The sequence below is a fragment of the Hermetia illucens genome, chromosome 4 (assembly GCF_905115235.1).
Source record: "Hermetia illucens chromosome 4, iHerIll2.2.curated.20191125, whole genome shotgun sequence".
Classification (NCBI taxonomy): domain Eukaryota; kingdom Metazoa; phylum Arthropoda; class Insecta; order Diptera; family Stratiomyidae; genus Hermetia; species Hermetia illucens.
The window spans coordinates 163,947,665-163,964,090 of NC_051852.1; the positions used below are offsets into that span (position 1 = coordinate 163,947,665).

A 16,426-nucleotide genomic window follows, 5' to 3' on the forward strand; every position below is an offset into this window, starting at 1 on the left:
ACATTTTGCCATTCTTGAAGAAAACTCCCACGGATTTGATCAGAAATAAGGCTGCAGCTTGTGCATTCGTCCTCTTCCTTCTTGCCTTCGTGTCCATAGTCCTGTGGGAGGGATAAGCTTCGTTGAGATCTCTCTCACTGATTTCATCATCTTCCAGCGCACCGATAAACCAGTAGTGTCTAGGTCTGCAGCTTCCCTTTCTTCTGCTCTTCCCGGTAAGGGTGAAGAAGAATGTTTTAACTGGCAGGATTCAGCCTGTAGGCCTCCTGCTTAGTGGCTGAAGTCTCTTCAGCCGAGCCTTCCTCTTCCTCGGGTAGTTTTGGGCTGTAGTACCGCAGACAGGTCGGCCGTAGTGGAATTTTCAGTTTCTCCCAAGTTAAGAGTTACCGTACATTCCTCTCTGACTTCCTTCCTCGTAAGGATTAAATTTAGGTTTTCCATTTTGTCGGAAAGCATGCCTTCTACCGATTTCTGCATAGGGGACATGAATTTGGTGAGGTCTCCAAAATACGCACCTCGGCCGCGACCTGATTGTCTCATCATAAAATTGACACCGTTGTGAAATAATCCGTCTTAAGCGTACTCAAACTACTCCGGAAAGAAATTAACAAAGCGGTTTCAGAAGTAGCATTTCCCAGGGAGAACTAATTCTCCGATTAACATTCATCAAGAGCTTTAAATTGATTTGGTGTCAATCACATCAACGGAATCCGACCATACTCGTTCACAGCCTGAAAAATCTTTTTATTACACCACTTGGCCGGAGTAAAACTAGACAATACAAGCCAAGTTGTCCAATCATAAATTCCTGCATCCAACCCCTATACGAATTCCATACAACGCCCGGCAGACTACTCAATTTCATAGCACTTGATTGTAATTTTATTGATACCAATCATATCAAAGAAGGCCTATGGGACCGGGGCTGTCCGCAGAAGTGGCATTCCAGTATGACATCACACACTCTCGGTTTAATACCCGCCGAACCCACATTTCAGTTGGTATGAAACCCACAATTCACATCTACGCAGAAGGGCCCTCCATACTCGTATATTGTTCGTATCCCATTGAACCATGGAAAACAATCGTAAGGACTTTTAAAAGCCGCAGTCACTTCTGTTGTATCCATTCAAAGCACGACCGACATTGATTGGTAATTTAAACGGCTATTAGTCTGCGTTTGACACCCCCCACAGGGATTCAGTTGCCGAATGTCTGGAATATTTTTGTTTTGTAAATAAAGCGCAAATCACAATCTTATCTCATAAATAAATCATATGAAGCTGCTAATGTGGATAAATTGAATTTAAGGGAGCCGCTGCTTGGGTTCTCACGATTTACGATGTTATCCCAGTTGTGGACAGATAATTGACATGGCAAACAGAGGGTCAAGATTATTCAATTGTCTGGCAAACGTGGATACCTAAATGCATAGAGAGATGTCGGGAGAAATTTATTGATCGGGTTTCCAGGTTTTATTGTTATTTAATTCGCTTGAAAGGTTGAATATAGAAAATAAATTAACTCCTCCGTACGTCCACCAAACCACTGGAACACTAAGTAAAATAGATGCGCACTCGTAAATATCCGCCTTCACCAAAGGCATTGTTTCGTCCTATCTAATCACCCAATCTCCTGCCAAGCCAAGATACTTTAAAAAATCATTCAACTAGGAAGATACTATCTGAAAATTCTGGTCTCCAACTTTCCCTTTTTCTCATAAATCCTGTCAAAAAAAAAATTATCTTTGCCCAGGACAATAGGGAACGCATCGACCGTACACAACCCTCAAATGTCCTCGCTATCTAGCCCCGAAGGCATACCATTCCTATTATTCCAGGCAGTTTTCATACTCCTTGAATCAACGACCACTGAATAACTCTTAGGAGCCGAATTGACTTGCCAAATTTACGTGCAAAAGTATCTCTCGCACCTGTCCCTATCGCACCATTGAAATCACCGAAAAAGATTAATTGGACCGACTGGAATCCTGATAAACGGAACGCCATCCAGTTCCCGACATCACGGACGAGAACTTTTTCCAGTTCACAGGACATTCAAACGGAGGGTGAGTCCTCTCTTTTACACGTTTTTCGATTATTTTTCACCCCTCCCGAACCCTGCAGTCAGCGGGGTTTATTTTTCTTCTTCGTCCTATTTTTTATTAACATCCCATTTCTGTTCTTTGTGTGTAAAGCTAATAATTATATGGTGAGAAACTTTACCTTCCACCGTGTTCTGTTCTGCTGCACCACATTGCTAATGTCAGTATTGACCCCAAGGACATACGAAGCGTACAAATCCTCTGGCTGAGATAAAATTGTACCCAGAGTCCATCTACTCGTCTGTGCTTTTTTCCTTCGCTCCATCTCAGTCCTGTGATTCAGCTTTTCAATCCCCAGAAAGTGTGGACCAGAAAAAAAGGACGAGAATCCAGAAAACTTTAAAGCGAAGTCGTTGGAAGGACGTGCACATCGACGAAGGCAAGGACTCTGCGTGGAATAGAAAAAGTTTTCTTATCGATATCACTCGCCCTGGCGAGGCTCTGATCTCTCGCGGGAACACAAAAAGGACATGCATTTACGAGCGTTTTATTAAATTTTTTTTTCTATCCATCGTCCTGGCAGACGAGCAGAAATAATAGCATCACTTTTTCGATATTTCTATAGTTTTTTATGGCGGATTTATGGCGACTGTTCCTTCAAAACAGATTTCCCCGCTTCGTCCGTCTTTCCAGGATGTCTGTATGTTTCATCTTCATCTTTTCTTTTCAGTGCTTTCGATTATCGTGTGTTATGTGTCGAGCGAGGACTGTGGTCAGGAGGAGCTGACAAACTGCGCCAGGCCGCTACAAATCCTACAATCGACGTCGGAATTGTCAATTGCCGCCAAGAAGGAGGAACTGGAAAAACTTTGTCCGTAAGTTTGATGAATTATTCATATCGATTTTAAAGTTTCCATTTGATTTGCTGGATATTTTCGTGTTGTTCGGGGTGTTAAAATATGGCAGCTGGAAAAACATTTAAAAAGCAAACAAATGAAATTGAAAACGACCAAAGTTGCTGCCAAACGAATGTTTATTACGTGGTTGTTAGGCTACCAGCATCAACCATAATGAGTGGGCCCATATGAGACCAGACACCTGGTACCAACCAAGAGAAGCCATGCATTTCCACATTAATAGCTCTTGATAATTTATGTGCGGACCATGCCGGTTCAAGGATGTGAGTCAGTAAAAAAATTATTCTTAATCTTCGTGATGATTTTTGAGTACCGGACCTTCACCTACAAATGCACTCATTATCCTTAACACTTAAATGACAACAATCGTTGGGAATACTAAGGCTTCCAGTCTTGACATTTCCAGCCTTTTGTCTCAGAAACATTAGTTCCCAACTCCCATAGACCGCCCTCACGACTCTCCTCATGATACCGACAGGTAGGCCAGGTAGGTCAGTCGTGGTGAGTTATCCTACGATTTTAATATGGAGCCCGGGTGAACCCTCGCTAAGTCACTCACACACTACAACGCCTCCGCACTACCCCACCAGCAATTGATACTGGATTTCAACGACAAAACCCGACTCCTGTCCCGCCAGCTTTAGGGGCGCGGATCGAATTTCACGCGCCGTGCACCTCACTTCTCGACGACCTCAGCCCCGGGGACAAAAGGTTTTAACCTGGACACAAAGAGGTTCCTGGGTTTGCCGTAGACCTCAAGCCTAAAGAAGTTCTCACCCTCTGTTCAAAACTTTATAAGGGCCCTCATATGGTGTTTGCAGGGACCTCCGGCAAGCATCCACATGAACCAAGACATGTATGCAGACATCCAGGTCCTTGGAGGGATTAGACTTCCTCGAAGAATGACGGGATGGCGGGTTGATTTTAACTTGTCCCAGAGCAAGCGCAAAATCCCAGTGGTTGAAAAGACTGACCTAGTGTCGAGCATAGGACCGATAGGGAGTCTCAAATTCTCCCGGGACACTAGCTCGGCGGAACAGATGACAAACTCGTCACGAGAACGAAAGGCAGGACTTGCGACCGCTAAGAGTAATCGTTTGCCACTACAGCGACCTTCAGTGTCCTATGCCAGCGTTCCAGCATCCTATTCGATTGCGGGTGGTACACAGTCATCCGATGGGGTTTGAAGCCTAAGAGTTTGCCTAATTCCGAGAACAGGGTAGACTCGAACTGCATTCCCTGGTCAGCAATGACTTAGGCTGGAACCTCCAAGCGTAGGATCCATTCCCAACAAAGGGCTTCGGCGCACAATTGTGCAAAAAGGTCGACCAAGGCTATTGCTTCAGACCACCGTGTGAACCTATCAATGATTGTGACGCTATACTTCAAGCCATGCAAACCTCGCAAGGGTCCAATGATGTGGGTGGGGATTGTGTGAAAACGCTTGGTAAACCGAGGGAATGAGCCTACCTCCTTTTCTACGTGCTTGGTCACTTTCTTATTTATTGAGGGCCAGAAACATTTGTTAGTGGCCAGACGATTCGTTGTCCAAATGCCTGGGTGCGCGAGATCCCCTACCCAATGGAATACTTCTTTGCAAAATGCTGCCAGAATTTATGTCCTAGGTCCCTTTTCAGAGGTCTCGAAAGTATTTTATAGGTTGAGCCGAAAAGCGGCAACTTCCGAAATTAGCATTTGGGGTTGTCCCTGAGGCTCTGAAACACTGCGTCATCTTTCTGTGCCTCGACGATTGCCGAAAAATCGACAGTGACAGGAATTTTGTCCTCTGAAATGCATGGCAGGGAGCTGGTTATGTTGACGCAACTGATTTAATACCGGTATGTGCAAACGGATCCATGCAGTCCAGACACCATGAACCTGAGAAAGCTCCCGGAAGATACAGCAAAAAAAAGCGAAACTTCTTCGGAATGAGGACATGGGCGTTGTTGCGCCACCAAATGTACCAATATTCAGAGAATTCAGATGCGATAAGCCGGAACTTTCGGCTGTCCCCACAAGTTGGTACCGTCAGTGAAACCCACCCTGGATGCAGCATACTCTTCAGTTAGCACGAGTTTTTACATTTATGTCTGCAAAAACAAACGGTAGTTAAATTAACTGGGAGCAAACCAAAGTCTCTTCCCTTCTACTAACAGCAAGGCCAGCAAAATTGCAGGATTGCCCTTATATCTTTTTAGAACATGAGCTATGGATTTGGCTTAAGAAATTTGTGGTACTGAATCAGTAAAAAGGGCTAGGATCTTCTTCAATAAGAGACATGTCCTGCTGCCAAAATTATTAGAGAAAACCTTGCTCAGACAATTCTTTTCCTTGGACCTAGTTGCACTCATCTCAAAACACCAGCTCGTAACAAGAGGGAAAACGTCATAGCTGCTTCTGCTTACTTACTCTATGATTCTTTGTGTCCTCAACCGTCGCAAGAGCTGACAGATCTGGTAGCCGCCTCAGATCTTCATAACCAACTTGTAGCATTCACGAATAGTAGCAGCTCCCCCGCCCTGTAGCTATAGACCTGTTTGAAGTTCCCAAAGAATTATTTACATATGGTAGTTTCCCCAGCCTAGAATAATCGGAAAGGGGATGCCTGAAGGTTTCTTCCTCCTCTTCGCAGCAGTAGCTCATGGTTATAATCCTGTGCACATTCTGCTTTTATAGGAAAACCAAATTATCATGGACTTGGATGAAGTCAACGGCTGTTAACTAGTGCGAGTACATTCCAGCTGTGACAGTCGTCAACGGGTTTCAAATTCTGCCTACAGGGTTAAGTCTGTTTAAACTCCCTCGGAAGCACATCACCTGGGAAAAGAGGGGGCAGAACTAGGAGGGAGACAGTTGACGGGTCCTGCAAACCTTTCAATTTAAAAGTGTCGCAAAAGATATTGGAACTTAACAAGAGCGGCCGTTACCAATCAAAAAGCTTGAAAACTTTAAAACACCTGTCATTGATGGCATCTACCTAACGATGCTAAAGGGGTACTACTGCTTGGATTACATGCCTCCCTCTTGGCAGAAGGTTAATGTAGTCTTCCTACCTCAGCCTGGGAAAGACGACAATTCAGTTCCAAAGGACTTCAGACAAGTCAGCTTAACATCAACTCAAAGTGGAAAGGCCTCTGAGTATTGGTTTCAAAAATAAAGTAACCAACCCTGAAAGGAGAGTACACGATGGAGGTGACCGTGCACATTGGCGGGGCCTGCCTATGTCCCTTTCCAAAGACTTTGTGATGCCGCTAGAGAGCATGGTATCGATGAATCTTTAGTTAAGTGGGTCTAGTTTAGTTTAATTTACTAGGAGGGGCCGCAGCTCCAAGCACTCAGGCCATTGTCAGGCCTATTGTACTATCCCCGTAAATCGCCTATTAAGTGGCTTACGCCTACGGAGTTCGCAGGCTTTAACGAATCTGAGAACATTCTCCAAAGGCAGAGAATGTGCAGATTGTTAACTGAAGAAACCCTAACCAAAGTCTCCTCCTCCTTACATTGGCTGCACATAGCCGAAACTACCACCCCAATCTTTTCCATATGGTAGTTCAAGGAGCAGTGTCCTGTTAAAAGTCTTACTAGGGTTTGATATGTCCCACTTCTTAAGGGTCAATAAAAATGCGGCTCTGGCGACCCCAGGTTCTTTCACGAGGATTTTCGGCTGCCGGCAAGAGTTCAAATTTCTCCACTCGGTTGAGTGAATCCTTGCCATTTCACCCTTCAGAGTAGAATTGACAGTGGATGGCTGGATTCCAAAAGCTGGTTCTGGCCCCACCATTGTGGATCTAGACCCTCGGCGAGCCAGTCTGTCAGTCTCCTCATTACCAGCGATATTTGAGTACCCCGGCACCCACATCAGGAGTGTTTCGTTCAGTGGGACAAATTTCATCAGCACCTGATAACAACTTCACACCAACTGGCTGCATATCAGCCTGTTTAATGCTGATAATGCTAATGCTGCCCGACTTTCGGAACAGATTCGAATGGTGCGACCCCTTCATTTTTGTCGCAGACATTTTTCTGCTGCCAATGAAATGGCATATATCTCGGTCTCTTTGTTATACGTGGACAGGTGCTTACCTATGAGTAAGATGACTTTAGCCTCAGCAGGTGGCGTCGATTGGCGCCCGGGGTCAGGAATGCTGACAGAAGGCACCTGCTTCGGCTTGTCCTTTAGGGACTGAATCCCAATTAGATTGGTTCTCACTTGAGTAAGCAGAGAATCTGAGTCTAGACTCAGGTTCTCCATCGATGAGCTTAGGGTTGCCCATTTTTTCAGGGATGGATCGTCACGATTGAGATTTAATTTTAGTTTTGGACTAGGTTTTTGTTTTTCTGGTTTCTCATAATTGGCTAAGGGCCTCAGTTTTGTCGGGGAAAGTAAGTCGATCTCGGCAGATCGTCTTTTTTTTTCGAGATAAGGCTAGTTAAAACTGGGGCCGCCTGGTACCCCTGTGACCATTTAGCCCTCCGCACGGTAGTCACATCTTGGCTTGGGGTTTTGATTAACGCTTGCCTTCAGATGTCACCTCTCATTTCCTAGACGATCTTCCTTACTGAACTTCCTCACCACGACAAGGTAAGCAATTGTCCAGGGAGGATTGCGGGTGGAATGCAGTCATCCGATGTCGTTTGAAGCCTAAGCGTTTGCCTAACTCCGAAAACAGGGTAGACTCGAACTGCATTCCCTGGTCAGCAATGACTTCGGCTGGAATTCCCAAGCGTGGGATCTATTCCCAACAAAGGGCGTCGGCGCACAATTGTGCGGGAATGTCAGGCAGAGGTATTGCCTCAGAACACCGCATGAACCTATCAATGATTGTGAGGCTATACTTCAAGCCATGCGGATCTCGCAAGGGGCCAATGATGTCGATGTTGATCGTGTGAAAATGCTTGGTAGACCGAAGGAATGAGCCTACTTCTTTTTATACGTGCTTGATGACTTTACACTTCTGGCACGCGATGCACTGTCTGGTCTAGGAGTTAACATCCTTATTCATTGACGGCCAGAAATATTTGCTAGTGAGCAGCCGATTCGTTGTCCAAATGCCTGGTTGTGCAAAATTATCTATGGCATGGAATACTTCCTTGCGAAAAGTGGCCGCAATATATGGCCTAGGTCCCTTTTTAGAGGTCTCGGAGGGATTTTGATGTGTGAGCCAAAAAGGGAAAACTCACGAAATTAATATTTAGGGTTGCCCCTGAGGCTCTAAAGGACTGCATCATCCTTCTGTGCCTCGGTGATTGAAATCGATCGAGGCAGGGATTTTGACCTCAAAAATTCGTAACAAAGCGTCTGAAACTACATTGTCCTTGGCGGATACGTGTTGGATGTCTGAAGTAAACTGGCTTATGAAGTTCAGGTGCCGAAGTTGGCGAGAGGATTCTTCGTCGGGCTTCTGCTTAAAAGCAAAAGTAAGAGACATCTATGGTAGAAAAAGAAGACGAGGCAGACCCTGCCTAAGATGGAGCGATGGCGTAAGTCAGGACGCCAGACAGCTTTTAGGGATATCGAATTAGTGAAGCTCGGCGCAAAACCGGGGTGTCTGGAGTTCCTTATTAAGGCAGGCCTAGACCGGATACCGGTTGTTGCGCCGTTGATGATGATGAAGAGACTTGTGATAGATGAACACTGTTAACGGCCTGCCTTCTAGGGAATATCGCAAGTATTTGATTGCATATTCGCGGCTAATAGCACACGACCATAAGTGCGGTGGTTCCATTGGGCTGTATTCAATTTCTTGGAAAAGAAGCTCAACAGCTGCCAGATTAGGTTCACCTTCCGGTGAAGGGCAGCACCTACTGCGATGTCTGAGGCATCGATGAATACGGCTAAGGGTATATCTGGTTGAGGGAATACCAGGAGTGTAGCGTCCACCAGCTATCGTTTGACTAGCTCAAATGCCTGGACACCCCCCGTGAGACCACGCAATTACGCGCAAGTCTTTGGTGTTGGGCCCGGACAAATAAGCGTTGAGGATCGCTAGATGTTGTGCGACTTTGGGCAAGAAACAACCATAGAATCAGAGTGAAATTATGCGGTGTTTCCAACGATTAATTAATTGAAGTAATAAAAACTTGTTGTTTCTTTTTCGTTGGTGTGGGTATTTATTCTTGCAAATACGAATATTTCGGGAACCACTTGCAAACAACTTGTTTGCACTGATGAAGGGAACAAGTGGTTCCCGAAATATCGGTATTTGCAAGAATAAATACCCACACCAACGAAAAAGAAACAACAAGTTTTTATTACTTCAATCAACCATAGAAGTTTAACATGTCCAAAAACCTTAATAGATCATTGACTGTTTTTAGTTGTGACAAGTCTGTGATGGCCTGAACCTTGTCTGGATCAGAGTGGATCCCTTCAGGGGAAAACGTGTGGTCTGAAAACTTCAGCTGCTGTTGAAGGAATTTGCATTTTTCAACGTTAACTACAAGACGAACCTCAATGAGACGTTGACAAATGCATTCGAGATGTTTCAAATGCTCAGTCTCAAAAAAAGACGCAACCAGAACATTATCCAAGGACACAAAACAAAAGTTAAGTTTTCGCAGGACAGAGTGGATGAACCTATAAAAAGTTTGCGCCGCATTGTACAGACCAAAAGCATCTGTGCGAACTCAAAGAGTCCGAAAGGTGTGCATATTGCCATATTCAGAATGTCTTCTGGAGCTACAGGAATTTAATGGTACGGATTGGCGAAGTTCTGCTGGGGTAACAGTGTAGAATGGTGCGAACATTCAGACATCTGTAATCGCCACATGATCTCCATTTGTCGTCGCTTTGGGACCATGGAGCGAAGAAGAGCAGCAGCTATTAGATGGTCCGCAAATATCCCGCTTTAAAAGTGTGTCAAATTCTTTCTTACAAACAACAAGCTTCTGTTGTGGTAATGGACTCACCTTCGAGAAGATATGGGAGCTAGTGGTAAGGATCTGATGCTGTACATCCTGCTTAACTGGCTGAGACTATTTCCGGTAGTTATGTTGCGTGAAGACGAAGGTCGGCTTCTTCTTCAAAACTGGTAGGAAGACTGATGGTTGAGCAAGTGGTAACTTTTCCTGAAGACGTGAATGCGGTTATGGGGTCTATAAGGGACCTATTTTGCAGATCCAGGAGCAACCCATAGTGGCCTAGGAAGTCGGTGAAAACGTTCATCGAAGTCCAGGACCTACAACCACTTGCCTGTAGCCGTAAGTATGTATGGTTGATGTGGGATCAATTTGTGATTCTGCGATGTCGGGGGAACCGCCTGCTTCTGTGTGAATTAGGTAATGGCGGTTGTTCAAAGGGTTCTAGATACTGAGGTAGCGTAGAGCTGCTTTCTCGATAGCCTTCGTCGGAGCTCCCATCGAATTTAGTTTTTTGGTGCTGTGAACGTACACGGGCTGATACACTTCTTTGCCTTGTCGACGAAGACGCCGTGGTACCAGCAAAGTGCAGGACTCGTTCAGTTCCCCGACCCGTGACTACTTGATCGCCTATTTCGGTTGGTGGACAGCGAATGGTTTCAAGACCTATCTTCCGAACGCAAAGTCAGCTGATGTTTGGTAATTTAGGCCGTAGCCTCCCACAGCACTTCACTGACCACGTGGCGCGCATGCGCCTCGTGGATCGTGTCAGCGGTGTTTTATACCTCCTCCAAAAGCTCGGAGTCCGCACAAGCCAAGATGGCTTGAGTGCTTTCCGAGAGTCGTTGCAACCAGAACAACTTTAGAAGCTTCACAACGACCTTGTTCCTGAGCAACTGCATTATCTCGCGCAGCAGTTGGCTCGGAAAGCGGTTGCCTATGGTGAGCTTCATCAGCAAGTGATTCAGTTTTGCTGACTCACTTACTGCCAGTTGCTTGTTGAGCGTGCTCCTTAACTTTGTATAAGAACATTCTTCAAGCACGTCAGCGACGAGGCCAATCGACATCTCATACAAGCCGACAAGCGCATAATTAAATCGCCTAGCATCAGTAGTGATGCCTTCGAGTGCGAATGGCGCCTCCAACTGGTGGAACCTCGCCTCCAGGTTACGCCGCTAAATCGGTGGCACCCGAGCCGCCATTACAGCCACGGGCGGTACGAAAGCGCCTGCAGCGTTGTTGTCCTATAACATTAGGCGAACTTAACGTAAGTTTCCAAGGAGCCCAGCGAAGAATCCTTCCTGCCTTCGAGCAAGCGGAACCTTCGGCTTTTCCCTGGTCAGTTTTCGTCTTTCGATCGAATTGGCACTTCTTCGCTCGGTTGCGGAAAACTCGACCGTACTGGGAACTTTTTTCTCGGTGCTAGTACAATAGTTCCGTGTTAATCTGCTTCTTAAAACCTCGGTCTCACAGTTCTATTCATGGACATTATCTTCTTTTGCAGCGGCTAAGCACGGCGTTAGCAGTCCTTATTCCGGGATCACAATTATAGGTTTACTAACCAATTGAATTTGATAAAATTTTTATTTTGGATTTTTCGGCCAAAATCCGAATCCCTGGCTAATATTTCCAGTGCTCAGCAGCAGCAGCAGGGATTGAGTATTCCTGTTCTCTTCACTTCGCATCGACCTTTATCTGATTCGTGGCTTAAGGTTCAAAAGCGATTATCCATGCTCAAGCTTTTGCCTGCATATTGGCGCTATTAAGAGGACCAAACTCGTGACATAATTCACCGAGCAGGGATAGAAACGTCACCGTCTCGATCGCTGCAGCTTGGGGAAGGTATACCGTTCCCTTGTGTGCCTCTGGTATATAATCCGAGCACATGTCGACAGTTCCATCCGCTTCCACCCTGCCAGTCAAGGGGCTATAGTCCTAAGCTAGTCCACTGTGTCCTCTGTCGCGCAGTCTATCAGTATAAGACTTGATCGAAATGTATGCCGGTGAATACGAACTCCTTTTTCCATCTTTCATACTTCTGCATGACGATGAGATCCTCAATTATTTGAAAACCGGGAATACTTTCGGCAGTATGGCTAGTCGAATGCTCTTTATTGCGTTAGCATAGCTAATGGTGGGTTTCCAGGTTCCTGGCTTCACCGCCTGCTTATATTGATCTTGGTTCCACTGCTGGATCTCCCATCTTCTACTTTCTTGGGTATAACTGTCTGGCTCCTAGTGTTGTAGGTAGATAGGTATCAGGGGCCGTTCCGAGGACCCCAATTAGCGCTTTGGTGCGCCGTTTTGATGCCACAAACTCCTAACACCGTGACTGTTGTTATGGGAGCAGGGAGGCAGAGTCCAGCCGGCTCGAATCTTCAGAGCCAGCCCGTAGCATTCACGAAGGAAAGCAGCTCTCCCACCCTGCAGCTAGAAATCTCTCTGAGGTCCCCAAAGAATGGTTTAGCCAGTTTCCGCAGCCTGAATCTAGCCAGAGCTGGGCAATCGTAGAGAAAGTGCATGAGGGTTTCCCTTCGTTCTCCGCAGCTTCGTCAATGCGAGTTGTAGGGTATGCCGAGCCTAGCAGCATGATCACCTATGGGCCAGTACTCATTTGAATCCAACGAGTATGGGGGTTAGACGGCCCACCGTGTCATAGCCCCCCGTTCACGGTAAGGTTAGCCTTACTCACTGAGAGGACCAGGTATCAGTGTCAGTTAACACCCACTGCAAACTATCCAATGGGCACGATTCGCATATTGGATTGGGAGAAATGTTTTTTGAGTTCTCGGTCTAGCCCCATAGCGTTTTATTAAAAAAAAGGGTTACCTCACACATCAACCACAAACGGTCTTGGTAAGCGAGAGGCTTGACTCTCAGAAGGCTATATTTCCTATCTCCAGAGGGAGATAGGTTAGCTCCCAGAAAGCTGTATTCCGCATCAGCTTATCCTGCAGTCCATTGCTCTATCCCTTATGTGCTTCATAGTTTTACGACCCTCTGAGTAATGCTGTGGTATTCCAAGAAGAGGCGCTCCATCTCTTTGTCATACTCCTGAATTGGTTATTCGGTCGATTACGTTCCCAGTAGGATTTGAATCTGACTGCTCCTACAACTGAACACGACGTCAAATCATGTTTCCACAGTTTTCATTTCAACAAAATGAAGATTTGGTTAAACTCCCATGCAATTCCCCTTTTAAACTGTAGATCTAGAGTAAGCTCAGCGGGCGCTTGAAGTTCCCTTACATTTGTCCATCAAATTTTTCAAGATCTGATTGGTGTACTTGCTAAGTCTTTGGCTCCTTTACCGTGTTCTCTGCAGATACGGGGAGAGGTTTGCACCCGATGAATCATGTATTTGAAAGAGGTGACCTTATACTGACGGGTGTGGTTCAATGTATTAAGGGTAATTCGTTTGGTATCGGTCGGTCATCAGACCAAAAGTGTTCATCAAGTCGGCACATGATGATCTCGCTGGCTAGGCGGAGTTGATCATTGGATGATTGAGCCCCTCTTCTAGTAGAGTGGTAACTTCTTGGACCAGATTACTCACAAAGGGAGTCTTGACGCCAAAGAACACCAAGGCTTTGTCTTCCTCGAATTTTCTAATCAATTGGGATTGGAGGATGGGTGGTTGGTGGTTGACGCACTATGTTCCGCAAAGGTGTGGTATCAACCATGTATATAGACTGAACACACTGGGTGCTGACGATATCCCAGGTTGTTAAGGGAGACTGCTACCTTATATTAAAAGACAATTCTTTCACTGAATCCTTGCAGCTCGGGAGAACAAAATGCTGGGGTCTCTAGAAACCCATGCTGAGGAGGTAGGACAGAGGAATAAAATTCATGAATGATACTGTTCATTTCCAACCCTTTCAATTCGAAGGTCGGAGGCGCCTAGTTGAGCTCTCGTCTAGAATATTCTCACTTAAATTTTTGATCCATACTTGCGCCTTTAATGTCCCAAACACAATATCCTTGGAGTGAGAAATATTTGCCCACAGGAAGTGCCTCCCAAGCTACTTTGCTTGTCTCCTTATTGTGGGTGCTGATATCGACAAAATCCTCCTGAAAAGTACGTAACTATCCGCTTCCAAAGTTAGCTGGAACATTGTGATATACATCGATAACAAGGGTTGTTATTCAAAACCACATAAAAAAGTCACAATTCATATTACGCCCCATTAATTAAGAAAACTATAAACTGCCGGCTCAATAGCACCAAGAGCCTGTCAAAACAATTTCACAAATCCTTGACATCTCTGCTCTGTCGACTTCCCACTAATCATCACGAAAAGATTACACCGAGAAAATATGAAATGGCCAACTCCTGAAAATTGCCTGCCCTCGAAAAATACACTTGAGAGGAAGTGCCACCTGTGCCAAAACAGAGTTCATTCCTGCTCACCGGCATACCATACCAAATCCCCGCAACAATCGTAATCTTGACAAACATCTTGATGTTGCTTCCGAACAAAAAACATCAGCGAAAAATGAAGTCAAGCAATTTGCCAATCCATCACAAAGTTTACGGGACTTTTCTACCCTCCTGGTGGCTTTCCCTAGGAAATGTAGCACAAACAGCTCCAGTCTCCAAGCTGGGGGTGGGAGGCCTCGACAGAGAGAGCCGAGCGTGAAGAAAAACGCTGTGTCAGGTGTTCTCGTCGACATATCATTAAATCAATTTCCACACCAAACTTTCTGGTTTTCCCACCGAGCCCCCGCCGTAGGCTGCATGCCACTCAACAATCGCCTACCCAACTAACAAGGTCAATTCTTATTCCAAGCGAGCCTTATCGCTTTTCGCCAAACGGAAAATATACTTCTCAGCCTGCCAGAAGGATAATCATTAGGGAGGGCCGGCGTCGCGACAAGGCTCTGCAAAAGCCAGGCAGGCATTATTACAAGGCGGAAGGTTTACTCTTCCGGAGTCGTTAGCATAAATGGAGTGTATTGATTCCAGGCCGCTAACGATGATGGCAATTAAATTTCACCGAATGAGCCGTAATAGTTCTCCACACTCAAATTAATTTCAGGCGTCTTGAAAAGGACCTCGTCTCCAATGGAGTGCATCGCTCCTCCCAACTTCAACGTGGAGCCTTTTGCGATATATCATGTCTAAGATCAACCACAATGATAACATGTCAGCGAAATAATTAATTTAATGATAGTGCGGCCACGTCATGATTAAAATCGTAAAGGATGGTCACCGGACACAATGGTATCCTAGTCGAAGGGCGCTTGCAGCCATCCCCGGTCCGAGAAATCCTCGTTATATTGCCGTAATCGCTCACGGTGCCTATTAAGGTTAATTCGTATCAGGCGTCCGGGGGCAAGGACTCAGTGAGGGATTATCGTATAGCGGAGCATTAGCTCCAGATTCGAATGAAAAGAATACAGGAGACAGTGCGCTATCTTTTCGTCCATTCCACAAAATTAATTATTGTCTCGCTTAAATGACCATTTAAACCAAACACCATACAGCTATGCTCGAGAGCAGATCATTAGTTCTAATGGTGTCCTTGTTCTTATCCTTTTTTTCCAGAGACCTGCACAATGGACTCCATTGCATTCGGAGCTACACGCGACGCTGTATGACCCTTCAGCAGCGCAATCAATTCAACAAAATGTATCACGGGACGAATCAGGTCATTCGGGATTTGTGCAAGGAAGGACAGTATCAGGATGGTAAGTAGATGGTGGACTATGTAATGGCGTATTTCAATTGTGTGACTTTATTTTCAGCTAATGTATTTATTCTCACCTGGCATATCTTATAATGTCTGAAGGATATTTAGTCCTAAAGCAGAAGGAGAAACCTCTTCCAATTAAGAAGGAATTTTTCGAGAATTCCAATCATTCAGGATTAGGGACCTTCAGATCTGCCTGGTTTCATTTCTTCGGACCGGGTTTTGTGTCCCTACCAAAGCGAACAATACTGCCCTATGCGCTTTCCCAAACCCCTTTTCAGGATCTGTTATTTCTCAAAGTATCTAGTATGCCTCCACTGCCTAAACGTAGCTGTCTCGATATCCTCAAATGCAAAATCTACAGAATCTTCCAGAGCAAAATCTACAAGGATCATGTGCAGATACTACCGTGGCTAGCAGTGACCTGCTATTCGGCCTATTAATATCCCGATTTTGATTCAACCATTGGATTTCGTCCTTTTTATTTCGCCGTCCGCCGTGTATCTTGGATTTGCTGTGCCTACAGACACCTACCTCAGTAAGGAACTCCAGACATCCCGGTTTCGCGCCGAGGTCTACCAATTCGATATCCTTAAGAGCTATCTGGAGTCCTGACCTACACCATCGCCCCATCTCAGGCAGAGTCTGCCTCTACCATTAGATATCGCTCCTATAGACTTTCCGGGCTGGATCATCCTCATCCATACGGATTAGCTGACCCGCCCACTGCAACCTATTGAACCAGATTTTATCCACAACCAGGCAGTAGTGATATCCCTCATAGATTTCGTCCTTAAATTTGGCTACTGAATCGTCCATCCTCATATAGGCTGCCAAAAATTCATCGGAGGACTCTTTCCTTAAACGCGGCGAAAAGTTCGCAATTTCCCAATCTTCCTCAGCTATCGGTGT

General features: G+C 45.5%; 1 protein-coding gene across 1 annotated transcript in view; it reads left to right on the top strand.

Annotated features, from left to right (window-relative positions):
- LOC119654676 overlaps positions 1 to 16,426 on the top strand; it is a 183,030-nt gene that overhangs the window by 148,226 nt on the left and 18,378 nt on the right. The window contains exons 2-3 of the mRNA XM_038060179.1: positions 2,775 to 2,919; positions 15,370 to 15,512. Of these exons, the coding sequence (XP_037916107.1) occupies positions 2,775 to 2,919; positions 15,370 to 15,512 (288 nt within the window). The remainder of the gene's footprint in view (positions 1 to 2,774; positions 2,920 to 15,369; positions 15,513 to 16,426) is intronic.